This window comes from Zonotrichia leucophrys, chromosome 6, assembly GCF_028769735.1.
Source record: "Zonotrichia leucophrys gambelii isolate GWCS_2022_RI chromosome 6, RI_Zleu_2.0, whole genome shotgun sequence".
NCBI lineage: Eukaryota > Metazoa > Chordata > Aves > Passeriformes > Passerellidae > Zonotrichia > Zonotrichia leucophrys.
Genome location: NC_088176.1, coordinates 10,110,585 through 10,127,502, shown reverse-complemented (window position 1 = coordinate 10,127,502; position 16,918 = coordinate 10,110,585). Strand labels below are relative to the sequence as shown.

Here is a 16,918-nt window from a genome sequence, read left to right as displayed (position 1 = left end):
GATTCAGACTGGAACCTGTTTCATGGGGAGGCTGGAACTGAGATCAAGAGACGCCCAGTTTGCTTCCAACAAGTCTCCTGGCAGACAAGATATTGGAGGGGGGTGGGGGGGAGAGAGAGCAGCCTGTTCCTTAAAAACAAGCAGGCGAGAAATTGCAGGAGCAGAGCAGCTGAACGTGCTCCTGAGAGGAGCTGCTCCGATGAGGGGCGGCCCAGACCCCAAATCAGCCACAGCAGTTAATGATGCTGTGCACACACTGCTGGCTTGCAGTGCTGGGAACTCTCAGTAAGATGGATTGCACTGCATAAAGAAAATGGAGATGTCTGAAACCAGCCAGAAAAGATCAGCATAAAAGGTAGGTTAATGTTCTGTTGCTAGGTGATCTAATAATTTGGTCCTTTCACTGTTATTCTGTCTGGTGGTATTTATTTTTATATACATTCAGTGCATTATGAAAGATATAAATATATCAAGTCAGTGCTTTCTGGGGGGTTCTTTCCCAATATAAATTTTCCTCTCATTTGGTCTCCTGCACTTTTTTTTTACTTTAGTACTTCTTGTTTCTCTGACCTCATTATTATTTTTGTGATTTGACATTGAAAATAGTTATTGCGACGAAAGCAACGCAGTAGGTTACCTAGATTTTACAAAGTGTCAGATGGGGATGCTCAGGATGCAATGTTGCAACCTAAAATCAGCAGTTCCGAGTTCCTGGAAAAACAAATTGAAGCTTTCATTAAATGAGACTAACTCCTAAGTAGAGAGATAAACAGCTTCCTGGCAGAGGGGGTATGTTCTACTTTCTCTGTAGCCCAGTTACGGGTTTGAAATACAGAGCAGGATATGGAAGCCAAACCCATGAGCTATATAAGGCATCAAAGCACTGGAGGACACGACCTGTTTTCTTTTGTATCAGAATTCAGTTCAGCATGAACCAGGAGGGCAGAGCCCGGAGGGGGAAGTGGTGTTAGATTAACAAGTTACATTGTAGCAAGACCTTGTGAGCTCTTTTGTTTTACAGGTCCTTACAAGTATTTTCAGCGGAGATGAGGATTCTGTGCAACAAAAATTTATCCATTTTGAATTTCAGTTCTTAGTTAGGCCAAATTGGAGCAGTTGAACAAAGTGTGGGAAAACTGTGAGCCCAAGTGTGGGCTCTTCTTTAACTTTGAATCTCTTTTTAGCGTGTCAGCATGTGCATGTTAGGTCAAAATGAGAGCTAAAATGTGTGCCTCAGCAGACCAGGAGTGATGGCTCTCACCAGGATGGAATCAGATCTGAGTTTATATTTGATTTCTGTGTATGTTTCTCTGTTCTGACCAGTCTAGATACAGTGTCTTGTTGCTGTAGGGTCTCTCATTTCTACCTGTGCCTCAGTGTCTGCAATTAGTCTGGAGCATGCATAAGTAATGTTAGCTAGTACTGTTCAGGAAGGTGGTAGCTCACTTTTTTTTGATTCATAAACAGCATTGGAGGGGATGGAAGCCAAAAGTAGCCTTGCAGCAAAGTTGATTTCTTCTCTAGGCACAAGTATCACACACATATAATCTAAAAAAAAAAAAAAAAAACAAAAGTGGAGGAGAGGATCCTCTATCACAATTCATAAATATTGAGATCTGGATTTCCTGTAAATACTTTTGTCTTAATGCTGGTTCTATGCTGAGAAGGAGATATTAATTTTTTGATCCCCTAAAGCTGCTGGCATTTTTAACAAATATCCTCTTTCTTAAAAAAAAAAAACAAAAAACAACAGTTGAAGATGCAAATAAATAATAAAAGAATGGTTGATTTGTTTGAAAATTTTCCAGGAAACAGTAGGGGTTATATGAGAGTCAGCCTGGGCCCAACAGAGCGGGCATTGAACCAGACCTAATAAGAACAACTGGACCCAACACCCATATTATGTTCAGTAATGGAGGGGTTTTGTACTACAAGGACTTCAGTGTTGTAATCTTAATGGCTAGAGGTAACAAACCAGGCTGAAAGGAAAGAGGAAAAACTAAAGTCCAAGGCAATTAGAAAAATCTCTTTCGTGGATTTTGGGTATTGCCAGTCATATTTGTGCCATTTTTACAGATGAATGGGCTTTTCTGTCACTGTAAGAATGAATTGTAAAGTAATGGACTTGAACTAATTATGTCCTATAAACCTATAATAATAACAATAAATGTGTTTTGAAGTTCAGACATGCGTGTAGTTGATCCAGCCAACTGAGTCGATCAGCAGCTGAGCAAGTCTCTTACTTGGGGTTAACAGGTCAGGTTTTAGGCAAATAAATGGTCAGATAAGACAACTCCAGGGAAGGAGGAAAAGAACAGGAGTTACAGCTGGTCACCAGTTCAAGCAAGGTTCTTGCTATCTGGCTTTCTAGACTGGTTTTAGTTACCTGCAAGTGATGGAAGGTGTCTGTTCTGGTTCAGATGGAGGTTCTTATCCCAACACAGATGGAGAGCAGTGAAGGCCGACAGGTCTGGTCTTGAGTTTTTCTTACCTTGTGGCATTTAGCCAGTGATTTCATGGTCTTATGTTTTCTCCTGATGCTTTTTTTCTTTTTCTTCTTAAAACTGACCATTTTTTGGCACGGGGGAAAGGGAAGGTACACACAGGGCAGTGGAGCAGAGACATAATACACAGTTACATTTATAAGAGTATTTTTCCTAAGTGGTGGTCAGATTCCCAGACACCATCCCAAGAGTTAAGTCTTTAGAAAAACTTAAACTCCTTTCATACTTCTAGCAGATTGTTCCCAAACTCTCACTTCCTTGAAGCAAACTCCGTTTACTTCCCAGCATCCCCAAACTGATCCCACATCCCAGGCTTTCCAGAGGTCAGTCAGCAAATGCCGAATGAACTCCTACTGCACCCGAGCAGCACATGCAAAACTCACCAATGTGTTTCCTCAGCCTCTGGAATGAAGCCATCAGAGTTCATGGAGCTTGTTTCCAGGATGTGAATTATACATCCCAGAACATGGTATGTTCATCCAGCATGCCAGGTACCTCCTGGGAGCTCTGTGTATGCAGCTGGATAATGTTGCATCCCAGATGATGTTTTCTTTTTCTCTCTCTCTGTAGAAAAAAAAATGGCAGGAAGAGCAAAACCAATTAAACCTATAGGAACTGTTGTGTTTTATCTCAATCCCAAATTTTATCATAATCTGTAGTATAAAACAAAGTCACAGACATAGTTTTCTTGGCTCTTACCTGCTAATTCTTTCCCAGCTCTGTCACTGGTTTCTGTCTGGCGTTTCATACTTGGTGGCAGGGCTGCAGTGCCCCAGGATTTCATCCTTGTGCTCTCCTTTGCACTGTCAGCAAAGCTATTTGGGAATCAGTGTGGGAAACTGGCTGAAAACCAGTTTACATCCTCAGCCATCATGGTGTGGCTGAGCAGCAGAGGGTGTTACAAGGACTGAAAGGACTTGCTGCAGGCAGGAGGAGGGCTTGGGCTGCTGAAGCTGGTTTTGACAGGGATTCCCAGTGTTCCACCTGGGAAATATGTGAGATTACAGTGGAGGCAGTCTGGATGCTCCAGGTTGGCTCACTGTTCACAGAATGTCCCAAATGGTAATTGCAGTGCCACAAACAAGGGTGAGTGAACTGTGCCACACAGCAAGGACACTTTGATCCACTGATACCAGAATGTCAAACCACACTTGAACACTGCTTGACTTGGGCTTTTTTCCTCTGAAGATGTGACTTTACATACCACATATTTTTTTCATGCAAATATTTTTATATTAAATGTATTATTGACTGTAGATATTTGCATGTTAAAATGTATTTTCATAATAAGCATATCTTGTCCTTCAAATCCTGCTTCTCTTTGTTCCTCAAACCTGAGAAAGTGTCCCTCTTCAGTAGCTTTTGAGGAATGGTGTTCCTGAGTGTGCTTTTGAGCCTGATTCTTTGTATGAAAATTCAGGTGTCTGCTTCTTTCCTTTTGATCCAGTTTTGTTTGTGTTTACAAATGCTTATCAGGTTTCTTAATGAGATTTTTAAGCTTTCTACCAAGACATGAAAGTATTTTTATTGGTGGTTTTTTTTTCTTTTCCTAATGTAATGAGCTTCAGTGAGAATCTTTGCATGCAATTGCACACAAAAGGAGAAAAGCTAAAGTTCAGCTGTTTGCTGTGGATGTGGTCTCAGTGCTGTGTAAGCCAACATACAACCTCTGCAGTTCCCTCAATGTCTCCAAGTGCTTTGTGAAAGAGCAGGCACCAGCTGGAGCTCAGTGGAAATTCCCTGGTGGTCCTTGAGTCCTGAAGCATTATCTTTAAGCTGTGGTTATGAGATGCTTTGAAAGTGCTGTAATTGAGGAATTTCTTCATTCAAGCTGGGAGATGAGCTATGGGCAGATATTAAACAGGCCTTCTCTTCTGGGTGTTTGCTTGAACAGCTCTGGAAGGAGAGCTGTATAAAAACCTTGGGAGGTGGTGAGTGTAGTGTGAAATTACAGAGGGAAGTTTGTCATAAAATGTACGATGGTCATTTCAAATGTCACTCCTAACTGTATGCTTTTTGGTTTTTATTTTACATCAAATACAGATGATTGTGCACCATCAGAGAACTTACTAATGGTTTTTAACCATTTTTCTAGAATATTTCCTAAATTTTCTGGTTGTGATAGTTACTCACTTGTTCTCCTTTCATTTTAGATGATCTGCAGAGATGCAAAGGGACATTAGTTGTGTCCAGACTTGGAAGTTCCATGCACTGGCCTCCTTTGAACTAACATTTTTCCCTGCTGTCCTTTTGTTTCAGGGGAAGCCTTCCCTGCACAGTGTTGAAGCATGAGTGCTGATGCCAGCCAGGTGATCACTACTCCTCCCCCTGCCACGATGCCTCACAAGGAGCGGTACTTCGATCGCATCAATGAGAATGACCCCGAGTACATCCGGGAGAGGAACATGTCCCCCGACCTCAGGCAGGACTTCAATATGATGGAGCAGAGGAAGAGGGTCACCCAGATACTGCAGAGCCCTGTGAGTGCCACTGATGGGGAGTAAAATGGAAAGGGTGTTGTAAAAAAAGAAATCTGTGTCACAGCTAGATGGAATATCTCTGGACCATCTTCCAAGAAAAGTTGCTAAACAGATTATCTGGCATTTTGTTGGTGTGGTGTTTTGTCTGTGGGCAAGCAGCCTTTATAGTGTTGTTTTTTTCTCCTGATACTTTTATATTCTTATGGTTCATTGCATTGTTACAGAAAGATGTGGCTGGCTGCAGGGTTCCTAATTAAAACTTAGGGACGGGGAAGAGAGTGAAGGAGTCGCTGGTCAAATAGGAACAAATTAGGGCATTACGTGGTGTTCTGCTTTCTGGGTTTGAATATTAACCTATCATTTGCATCAGGAATGCTTTAATTAACATTTATAATTGGGTTAAGTTTATTTAAAAGCTAGACTATGTTCTTTTTATGTCCTTGAGGGTGATCATACCCCTGCTTAGCCACGTTAGTGCTCATCTACTGGTTGTGTAAGTTCAGTACTTGTGTAGACTACATATAAAACTATTCAATCTATTGAACCGTATTTGTAGTAGTTTTAATTTATATTTTAATACCTATATTCTTTGAGTTTAACCTGATGAATACATTGGAAAGTAATGCTGTTGCCTTGAGTATTTTGAAGCCATAGGGACTGAGTAAGTCCTCTGGAATGATCCTTTAGGGGTATCCATGTGTAATGCGAGTATTGAGGATAATGGGACTGGAAAGGGGCTAAGCAGCTTTACAGATCCTTCTGTCTTCAGTTCCTCTGTAAATTGGGGTGCTTCTGTAATTTTTTTGAAGCTTTTCCATATGTAAAGAGATTGCAAACAGCTGTTAGTAATCACCCTATTATAGTCATCCATGAATAACAGGATTGTTTACTAAAGTGTTGTCCTGGAATGTCTCTTGGATCTGTGTGTTGCTTTGAGTATAACGTGAACCTGTTGACTAAGGAATTTATTATTTTTCAAGTCAATTTGTGCAAGCTTGCGTTTGCAGCCAGGCTCTTTTATAAGGAAAATACTCTAAGGAGGTACTGCATAATGTTTTAATTATGACCATTTTATGTTAAATACTCAATTGTAAAATGTGATCAGAGTCTACTCATTCCTGTTAAAATACTCATATTATGAGTAGCCAGGACTCACAGAAAGACTAAATCTTTAGCCTAATAGATAAAAATAATTTGGAGAGATCGTTTAGTTTTGTATGTGATGGTGGTTTTTTGGTCCTTTTGATGACAGTATTGAATCTGATGAGTGTAACTATTTCATTAACATTTTATGGCATATTTTGCCAAGACTGCCAGATGTAATTGAAGTCCCTTTGCTGCAGCCTCTGTAGTGTTTTTTTTTATAGTAGATGCAATGTCAGCATGCAGATTTTTAGGAAGGGGTGTGAAGAGGGGCATGAATCCCTGAGTTTAGGCTGCTGTTTAACAGAAGGTTGTGGGACAGAGAGCTGCTGGGCTGCTGTCAGTATCCTGCTGCAAGAGAAGCTGAGCCCAGCACTTTTTGGAAAGTGACTGTTCAGAGCTGCCAATAAGTTGCAAGTTTTTGTTGTGTAAGGGAACAGTTGTCCAAATAAGCCAGGGGCCTGCTGCCTGCTTGGCTTAGAGAGAAATGGGAACGTGGGAGCTGAGTGTGGGATCAGGCACGAAGAGGAGTTGTCTGAGCTCCCACTTCCCCTCAAGTATCTCCTTTTATCCTCCCTTTTCCTGATACAGAAAATTTAGAGGAACTCTGCAGTGATTTCTCACGCAAGGAAATGAAAGCATTTTTATACAGTATCTGTGAGCAAATGTCCATCAAGGGAATTTCAGAATTTATTTGGGGTGGAAGGTGCAGTGTGCCAGGCTCCAGCTGCTGTGTGCCATACTGTCCCTGGGACTCAGGACTGACAACATTTACCTTGTTCTCTTGAATTTAAACTTCATCACACAATGGCCAGAAAGTATTGTTCCTGTTACCAGTTTGTGTAGCACAGGTTCAGGAGTGAATTGATGAGCATTGTCCATAGTGTTTTTGTTTTATAGCTGCAGAATTACATTGTGTTAGATATTTTCATGGAACTTTGTTGCTTTTCTGGATTACTCCACTTGACAGAGAGAATATAATTGTAAGGTGTTTAGAAGAGGAGAAATTATGAGATATAGTTGTAAGGTGTTTAGAAGAATAGAAATTATGAGATGCAGTTTAAGGAAGAGCTTGCTTTGCTGGTGAATCTTCATCCAGTCTTACATCTATAAATGTATATCTTCACCAAGCCTTGATAAATGCATTCAGATCAAAGAAATAGTCAATGACTCCTTTTCTGGCAAGTATTAGTGAATGTGAAGTGTATCTAGCAAGGATAGCAGCTGTCTTAAAAGTACACAAGCATGTTGTGGTGGTGATATATTGAGGTGAGCTAACATGCACTTTCCGTGAGCAGAGGTGCAAAACTAAAGGGTTAATCACTGTCACATAGTAGGAAGCTTAGGTACTAATTTATGCTGGTTTTATTAACAAGCTTTATTTATTTCTTTCAAGTGGGAAAATCTAAATCCTTTAGAAAGACAATAAATTAGAGAGTATATTTCAGGAACCACCGTATATATAACTCTGTGCATGTTGTTGTAAGGGCTACAGGCCTGACCAGACATCTTCAGACATCAAGCTGCTGCATCTCTCTGATGTACTCTTTGGTGCCCATACTAGTGTGCCATCTGACTACTCCTCTCTGATGTGCAATTTCCCTTTCCTAAATTAAATAATTTAAAAGCTACTGAAAAGCTATTTCCATTACCTCTGATGTTTGCTAATGTCTTGGAGCCTGTTCATATTAAACCTTAAACAAATCATAGCTGTTTTCTGACCATTGCCCATGGAGAATGTCCTGACATTATCAGTGAGTTCTCAGATGCGTTTGCCTAATGCTGCATGTAACCCCTGTAGAATCTGATAAACTGAACATGTTTGCTCTTCTGTGTCTGTTAGAAGGGTGGAAAGAAATTAAAATCAGCTGGGCCTGAGCAGCCTGATAGCATCCAGAAGTACTGCTGGCCAATCTTAGCATAAAGCCATTTAGGTTTATTTTAGGAACATCTTCAGTTTCAGAGGATTCAGGTAGCATGTTGTTATTTTTAAAGAAAGGTACTGCATTTATACAGTGGGCTAGTTTTATTGCTTATTGGGTTCAAGATAATTGCCCTATAACATACCCAAAATCTGAAAAGATAGGTTGGTTGTTTTGGGATTGTTTTTATATTTTCCAACTTTGCTCTGCAATTAAAAACAGTTTTGTCTGTATGCTAAACAGTCATATGTTGCTTGTTACACAGAGTTACTATGTTTTTCACAGAGCAAAAATATATTTGCTGTACCATCAAACTCCTTACTTCACTTATGGTACACAAGTCCTTCTGGCCTTTATTTCCTTCTAGCATTTCTCTGATGCTGTCACCATAGCAACCAGAAACTCTTAAAGCACTTTTTAAAAAAAGGGCAGTGGTTGTGCAGATATGATGTTTATGAAAACTGAGCAGCCAGTTCAGCACTGAGGAGCTGAGTGAACATAGAAATGGGGAGAAGATCCCCACAGCCATGGTGAAGCAGGAGGGAAGGTGTTGGATGTTTTGCAGGCAGGCAGCAGTGTCACACTGCTTCCAGCACAGTGACACCATGTCCACCCAGCAGAAAAACTTCTACAGGCTTGAGCTAGCAGGACAATGTGTGTAACCCAATGGAAAATTAGGATCAGGGCTTAGGCTGCACTGAGAAGTACCTTCCATCCCTTTATATTGATCTATTGGAAGGAAAGCTACAGGTGAGGGTGGAAATAGGAGAGGATGCATTCAAAAATGCACTATATGAGCTATAAATATATGTGTTATATACATATATATTTATGTATATGTGTGTATATATATATATATATATATGTTCATTATTTTTCCTCATGTAAGAAGAAGTTGTGTCTGGAGCGATGAGTGGAACAGCTGTTTCATGTAAACATAAAAATGCCCAGTTACTAAAATTTAAATGTGCAGTTTATGTTTTTAATTTGCCAGTGAAGTTTTGTGTGGCTTCTTGAGACCCATTGGATGTGCACTGGCTATTTTTACATATAAAACACAGCTATTTGGAGCTTGGGATTTTTTTTTTCCTAAAGTTGAGCTCTGTGTTGGCAGGATCCCATCAGGCTTTACTTTAATTTAGTGCTGGATTTAGAGAGTGTCTACCAACCCACTGCAGGGAATTCAGGGCCACTCTGGCTTGGTACTGCCATTGCAGGAAGGCCCAGGTGAAACTATCCAGACTGAAAAATTTGGGGGGGTTGTACTGAGGATAAGAATGTACTTCTGTGCTGTGCCTCCCTTCCTGCCTTGCACATGCACAGCCCCCTGCCTCCCACACTAGCCGGTCTTGCCCAAAGAAACATGGGGAGATAACTATACAGCTTAGCAACTCTTCTATTCAGAGGTCTGCCTTAGCATGCAGCATGCAGGCAGATTTTTCTCCTCAAAAACAAGCAATCCCACCCACACTTGAATTTTTTTTCCTGGATATGTTATTTTCAAACCATCAGGACAGAGATGAAGGATGATTTAATTTATTTTTTCCCCCGGCTTTTGCTGTTGTTTAGCTTACTTTAGTTTGTATCGAGTGAACATCCAGTATTTTTGCAATACCACTCCCTTTTGGGGCAGTTTATTTTCTTAAAAATATCAAAGTCCTTTCAGTTCCTCATATGTTTTGGCTTTTACTGCTCTTTTCTCAGCAGTTCAAAAGCCTTTCACATCCTTCAGAAGCCTCACCCATTGGCCACAAAGGACTCACAACCTTTTGCTTCACCTGAGGACCTCCTCACTGGGCAGTCCTCTCACCCTGCAACTCCCTGCTCTGGCTTTTGTCTTCTCTGACATCTTCCCAATATCCTGCTGGGAAGTCATGACTCTCCTCCCATCCCAATAGCTTATTTAGTTGCATGCTTTTGTCATACAACCTGTACAGCATTTTGTTCACCCAGAGGTGAGAGCTCAATTGATGTCATTGAAGACATACTACAAAATGTCCCTTAAAGATCCCCTGTGCACTGTGACAACATTTGAACTGAGAGGGAGTTTGTGGTCAGGGTAACATTGTCTCAAATCAAGGCCATGCACTGGATCTCTGTGGGGACCCAAGAAATCCCTGTGCCCAGCTATCATTCATTTCTGTAGTTGTGGTGGAGCACTGTAAATTCACACCAACATCCTGTACCACAAGTGCACATCATGAGAATTTCCTTTCTTTCTAACTATCAAACTGGGTTCCCTTCACTCCACTCTATTTCCATATTGCTCCTTTCCACTTAGTTTGACCTGTATTTTTTTTGTCATTAGATATAAATGCCACCAGATGAACAATACCTGGAAAACCTTGGAAAGCCATGACTGGTTACTTTTCTCCTTGGCTGCATCCAGAACACCCTGCAAGAGTCCTGCCATCCCTCCTAGTGCATCCTTACCATGTGTGTTCCCACCCTTCCAAGTCCTGCATTTACTGAAAATCCCAGTTAATTATGTTCAGTAATGCATGAGACCCCTGATGAGCTGAAATTTTATTTTGTCTAGCATTTTACATTTCATTGTACATTCCAATTGCATTCATTACATTTCATTTACATTCCATTTGGCAGGATGTATGGTATGGCTTTACTCCACGAGAGAACACGAGGGAGGGACCCAGACCCCCATGCAGAGCAGCAGTTGTGTGAGTGGCTGGCTCTGGGTTGGTGGGGATGGGCTTGGCAGAGGAGTTGAGTGCTTCAGGTTTGGCTGTAATCATGGGGTATCTCTAGGCTGTTTATCATAGGAGTGAACACTCTGCTGCAGCTCATGGAGGAAAGCCAGTGTGCACCAGGTTAGAGGAGCTGGAAAAACTGGCACAGGCTGAGCTCTGTGTGGGGAGCGCCTTGCTGTCAGCCCAGTCACTAAATCCAGCCCAGGTCCCCTCACCCTTCAGTGCAAGCAAAGAGATTACTGTAACTTCAGCTAATTCCCCATACTTATGACCGAGGCTGCTTCTTTTTGTCTTAACCCAGAAGCCCCATCCCCCTTGTTCTCTTTCACAGCATTGACAAACACTTTTTGTGACTCTTATCTTCTCCCCGCCAGCCTTCGCTCCCTGGCGGTTTTTTTGTGGCCAGCTCCACCCTTTTCCACTGAGGGCTCTGGCTGTTTGTATCTAAACTTCAGTCTTGAAAGAGCCTCTAAGGAGCTGTATTGGCTGTTTCAGTGAAGGTCTTCCTCTCACAGGCAGCCGTGTTTACAGCACAGGAACCAAAATTAGCGTCTCTTCACTCTCGAGGACAAAGTACCAGTTAAGTTTTGAAACTTTTCTTCAGTGGTGGAGATTTGGCTTAGAGACTCTGTGTGGGTATGTTTAGATAAGTTGAATTATGCCCTTTTTAAAAATGGATTTAAGATACTAGAAACTCTGATCAAAATGGGCTAAAGCGAAAACGGTTGAATGGGTTTTTGGATCATTTGGCAGTTTTAAGTCTAACAGCAGTGCTGCTGTGAAAGGTAGGGACCTCACATGTATTTTTCAGCCACTTTCCTGTAGAATGATGTGAAACTGTTTAGTCATTACTGGTTTTAGTCCTAATGTGAGCACATGCTTTCCACTCTTAAAGGTTTGCAGTGGTGTGGAGTATTTGTAGATGATTTGTATACCATTATTATTTGTTTATTTTATTTCTACTTCTTTTGGTTGGATACATGTAGAAGTCAGTGGTCAACAAAAAAGAAACAGCATAGGTAGTCAAAATACTTATAAGCCTTTGTACTTCTTAACATCCTTAGAGAGCTGCCTAGCAAGATGAAGAGACTAATACAAAGTTTTTTAGTAACATCATTATTCTGCACTATGTATGTGTATATCCATGTAAAATAGGTTATTCTAACAAGTTAATTATTCTAGTTCTTCCTGAAAAATACTAGTTGTCAACTGGTACATGCAGATGTTGCTTTGATTCTTAAAAGCCCAAATTTACACTGTCAGCTCACAGTTAGACTGTACTTCTGAAAGAAAATGGAAGTAAATGAGTCAGAACTGAGCTTGTTAACTTCACTCTTGACTTTCAGGCGATCTAAGTTGGAAGATTTTTCCATCTAAACTGCCTGAGCCTATGATGTGTATTTGGAAGATGATTGCAAATAGTTCTGGAGAAGAACTATTTTATCATATTAGAAAGACCTTGACCTAATCATCCTACTAATGACTCCATCAAGAAAAGCTGTGTCTGTTCTGCAGGCAGTGCAGTACCGTGTAAGGCTCTAAGCTGGTGTAAAAAAGCTGAGTACAGTTTTGGAAAGAGTGGAATTCTGGAAACAGTTTTAGGAACAGGCTGAGCTGCCCTGTTCATTTTTACTGGTGAGTGGTGGGGAAATTCATGTCTCAGAGCAAGCTGGTAGAGTGGGACTCAGAAAGTGGGTGAGATGGAAGCAGAGCAGCAGCCTGCATTCTGCCAAGGTCAGGCTACTCTCTTGGGTGACTAAAGTAAAAGCCCCACTCAGCATCCTGCTGGTTGTGCACCTTGTCTGAAATGTCACTGTTCCTCCTTCCCAGCAGCTGTCAGGGGCCCAGTTCTCACACCATGGGATATTTCCTATCAGACCTTCAGGCTGATGCTTGAAGTGCTGCTTCAGCACAAACAGGGGGGCCCCAGGTGCTTGGCTGGGCAGGTGAGGTCCCTGAAGACAGAAGGATGCTTGTGCAAACAGGAAATGTTTCCCAGCTGTGAGGGGTGGGTTAGCCTGGCTGCACCCTTGCTGTGTGCACGCACAGGCAGGTGTTGAGTCCAGCTGTGCTGGCAGGATCATGGGCAGCCAAGAAGTGCTGTGCTGCTCACTTTGGGATTTGTACCCCACTGCAGAAAGTCACTGCCCTTAGTGTCTCATGTCTAAAGTTGTCATGGTTTCGAACAAACAAACAAACAAACAAACAAACCAATGCACATGTACCCAAAGAGCCTACTAAATCCCTGAAACTTTCTCTTGATTGAGCAATGCTGAGCATACAGCTGAATAACATAATTTTTCATTCATCTGACAGTACAGTTTTTCTTGGTCAGCTTTCTCTTGTCAAATACTACATCTGAAATTACCTTTCTGCTTGAAAAATATCTGCTTTGTGCCAGAGCAGCATGTTTGTCATCTTTTTGAAAACATCTCTCTCCAGTATGACTTGTATGACTTTTGCTTGATCACTTGTGGGCAGTGTAATGCCACACTTATATAAATATATTACAATCTCACGAATTAAAGCAAAACCAAACCATTTGGTCTCCAGGCTCTAGTTAGGTTTTTAGATGCAGGCTCCTGCTTCTCTGGTCAGATCCCAGAATCAGAGCCCTGCAAGCTGGTGGTTTTACAGAAATCAGTCTTGTACAGTGAAATAAATGTCCAATAAATATCATTCATTTAATGACTCTTATTAAAGGTAAATTGTTGACCACAAGAAGGTGGTGCCCTTCATAGGAGCCCACTGGGATAATCAGAAATGGAGGAAGGTTGTGTTAGCACATGTGTTACATAAGGATATACAGTTCCAAGTCTCAGAGGTCTGTAGCAGTGGATGAAATGTAGTGGAATATTCGTAGATACCCATGTGGCAGCCTGAAGGCTGCTAGCAAACATCATTATGCAATGGCCTGTGGATAAATTGCATACCTGATTTTGTGCACTTCATCCGTTTTCTCACCTGCTTTACAACTCATCCCAAACCTCCATATTTGCTACTTTCCTGCCTCTTACCTATCTTCTCTTATTTCTAAAACTGTTTTTAAGGGAAACTGCTTGCTTGGTTTAACAAAGCTGTTGATACAACACTAAATCCTCATTTGTAGTAGTCTCAGCAAATGTGTAACATACTACTGCTAGCATTAAGGTGTTAAGCTCAGAAGAAGGAAAATAGCATGACCAAAAAGCAGAAAAATTAAAAATACAATATGCAATAAATTAAAAAAATTTTCTTTCAAAAATTTCCCAAAATATATTACATTACCTTTTTTTCTGCTATGGAAGTAACATTACTTGTACAGGTTAAAAAACCTCCAGAAGTCTGAATATGACTAATAAGAGTTTACTATTAATGTTTTTGCAGATCTTTTTTATAGTCCTTCTTGAATTGAAGGAGGAATAATTTAATATAATGCAGAAAACTGGGCAGCCTGGTCCACTTCTCTGCTACCCTTGATCTAAAGTTCTTCCTCATGTTGAGCTGGAGTTTTGCACATTTCAGTTTACGGCCATTGCTCCCTGTCCTCCACTTCTCTCCCCCTGTTAGGTTTTTTCCTCTCTCAGTTCTGTAGTTTTTCCTTTCCTTCTCCTCATTTGCTCCTTTCTCCTGCTGCATAGACCTTACCAGCAGCAGCCACAAAAGAGAAAAATCTGACTTTGCTTGTTCATCTTCAGGCTGGTGAGAGGTTCTTCAGCTGTTGGGGGGATGCCACGTGAATATTCTGGTCTGCACTGAGAGATCTGTGCAGCAGATCCATTCAGAGTCAGTCAGGGGGAATTTTTAGGGGACTTATGGAAATCTGGCAAGTCTCAGGTACAGACATGATCCTGACGAAATTATTCTAAGGAGAGCATGGATATATGAAAAGTTGGGAATTAGGAGTCCTAGAGACTCAACTGTGCAGCTGAGGAGGCTGTATCAAGCAGAGGCTTGAGGATGTCTTTGTGGGGTTCAGTAGCACTCTCTCCTACTAATCCAAACCTGTTGGTGAACAGACCCCAGGGATTGGTGGATTTTCCCCAACAGAGTGGGTGTTTTGAAGGACTGAATTAAAATTCAGTGAAGAAATTACATTTGTCATACAGAACTGTTTTCTTTCTTTAATTGAGAGCGAGTGCTCTGCCAAGGAAGGCAAACAGAAAGGAGCAATTACTTACAGGGAATAGTCTGGAGTTATAATAGGAGCCAGCTGCGTGGTAAAGACACCAAATGTCTTTTTGGAAGGAACCAGGAGTGTTCACAATCCACCTCAGCTCATGTTGTGTGCAGCTTTGGGTACTGCAGGGTTGGGGAAAAGCTGCAAGATGCTGCCAAGAAGTAATGAGAGGGCTAGAAAATGTAACCTGCAAGTTTGAAGGAACAGAATTTATTGAGTCTAGGAATGTCAGGACTGCAGTGGTCCTAGGACAGGGGGTGGTTGTAGATAGGGAATAATCTGTTTATCATCTCAAAGGAACAGGCTTTGTCCACAGTGAATAGTATATTAAATTTAATAATACTATGAAAACTTTTTTATTAAATATTCTGCAAGAGTTTATCTCTTGGGCTTGCAATCACTTTATTCAGAAAAAGAAGGAAGGGTTTTTCCCTTTGGGGATGGAAAAATAGAGAGGAGATAGCATTCCTTCTAGTTTTTGCATGTCTGTGATATTACTTGAGCGTGGATAAGCTCCAGTTTTCCAGTTGTTTATAACTTTATCAAATTTGAATGGGTTTTCATAGGGATTACATTATAAAAAACATATCCAGCACAGAAAGCAACACATCCTGATCGAATTGCAAGTATCTCTTCCAAAATATGGACAATAATTACTGATAAAAATGAGTTCAATAATTTCAAAAAAATACATTTTATCTTGTTGTGTACTGGGAAATAGTAAATCCTCTGTGACCAAACTCCTCCTTTCTGCCCCACAAATTGCCAGTACCTAGCATGCAAAGTTTAGGTCAGATGATTAAGTCTGGCAAAGTTAAAACAGCTAAAAACAAATTCTGTGGGGAAGTTTCATGTAACATTAATAAGAGGCAAAACTAGCAGCCCCACCTATAATAGAAATAAGGTTATCAAGGCTGGGTTTCCTTGATGTTTTTCAAATGTTTCTACAGGCTTTTAGAGAAGATCTGGAATGCCTTATTCAAGAACAGATGAAGAAGGGCAATAACCCCACTGGACTGCTTGCATTACAGCAGATTGCTGAGTACATTACAGGGAGCACTTTTACAGGTTTTTCCTCATCTTCACTCAGTAAGTGAATTATACATAAACTACTCTTTTTTCTTTTTTTTTTTTTTAATTGTTACCAGGGCTTAGGAGTGCTGGAATCTCCTCTTTCCTTGAATAAAAATTCTGTCAGAGCTTGCTTCAGCTGTGAAGTAAGCTCTTCTCTTAAGATGGTGGCCTTAACTTGCCTTTTTAGGCTTCATTCTCTCAAAGTCTTTGACTTGTATAATAATATCCAAAATGGTTGGAATCCTCAAACTCAGTTATTCTATAATTTGTTAATGAAAGTTGAACTGACATAGGGAACAAAATGTTGTGCTCTGTTTCTATAAGGAGTTCAACATGAATATAAACTGAGATGTGAAATACATTGCCATTTAGTTTATTTTTCTACTCTTGCATATAGATTGTTACTAAAAAAAAACCCAAGAACTCTGAGGTGGGGAGAATCCCCTGGCAAACTGAGTTATCAGATAAAGAGCTCCCACAGTTAAGAACAGCTCCTAGTCTGCACTCTACTTGTAAAGATGTCACTGGGATCTCGCAGTTAACACCCAAGTTCTTTCCAAGTCATGAAGCACTGAGACATTCAAGTCAATTTAAGTTCTGTGGGTGGACATCATATGGGAGCTTACAAGCCTGAAGTACAGTGGCAGCTGTCAGCATTCATCATCTTTGGGGATTTGGTCCCAAAATGGTACTTCAGGGTTTATTTAACAAAACGAGTGGAAGAGAACAGAGAGCCCAGATAACCTCGTGTTCATGTCTCTGGTTGGTTACTGAGACTCTGAGTCCCACTGTTGTCTCTGCTGTGTTTGCCAGGGACAATGGGGACAGATCCCAAAGTGCACACTTCTTTTCTTGAAAACCAAAATGACTTTTAGCTCTTTTGATCTTAACTTTCCCTCTGAACAAAGGTTGTGAGCTCTCAGAAGGC

The 16,918-nt window shown here is 40.9% G+C and overlaps 1 protein-coding gene across 8 annotated transcripts in view; it reads left to right on the top strand.

The window, feature by feature from the left end:
- The window catches only part of ADD3 (adducin 3), a 92,108-nt gene that overhangs the window by 62,814 nt on the left and 12,376 nt on the right, over positions 1-16,918 (top strand). For 6 of the 8 annotated variants that reach the window (XM_064716431.1, XM_064716435.1, XM_064716429.1 and 3 more), the window contains 2 exons: positions 4,764-4,984; positions 15,867-16,005. In XM_064716431.1, coding sequence (XP_064572501.1) covers positions 4,793-4,984; positions 15,867-16,005 — 331 coding nt within the window. In that variant the 5' untranslated portion in view covers positions 4,764-4,792. Of the gene's footprint in view, positions 1-107; positions 356-4,763; positions 4,985-15,866; positions 16,006-16,918 lie in introns of those variants that run through there. The other 2 variants (XM_064716433.1, XM_064716436.1) reach the window with 2 other exon arrangements.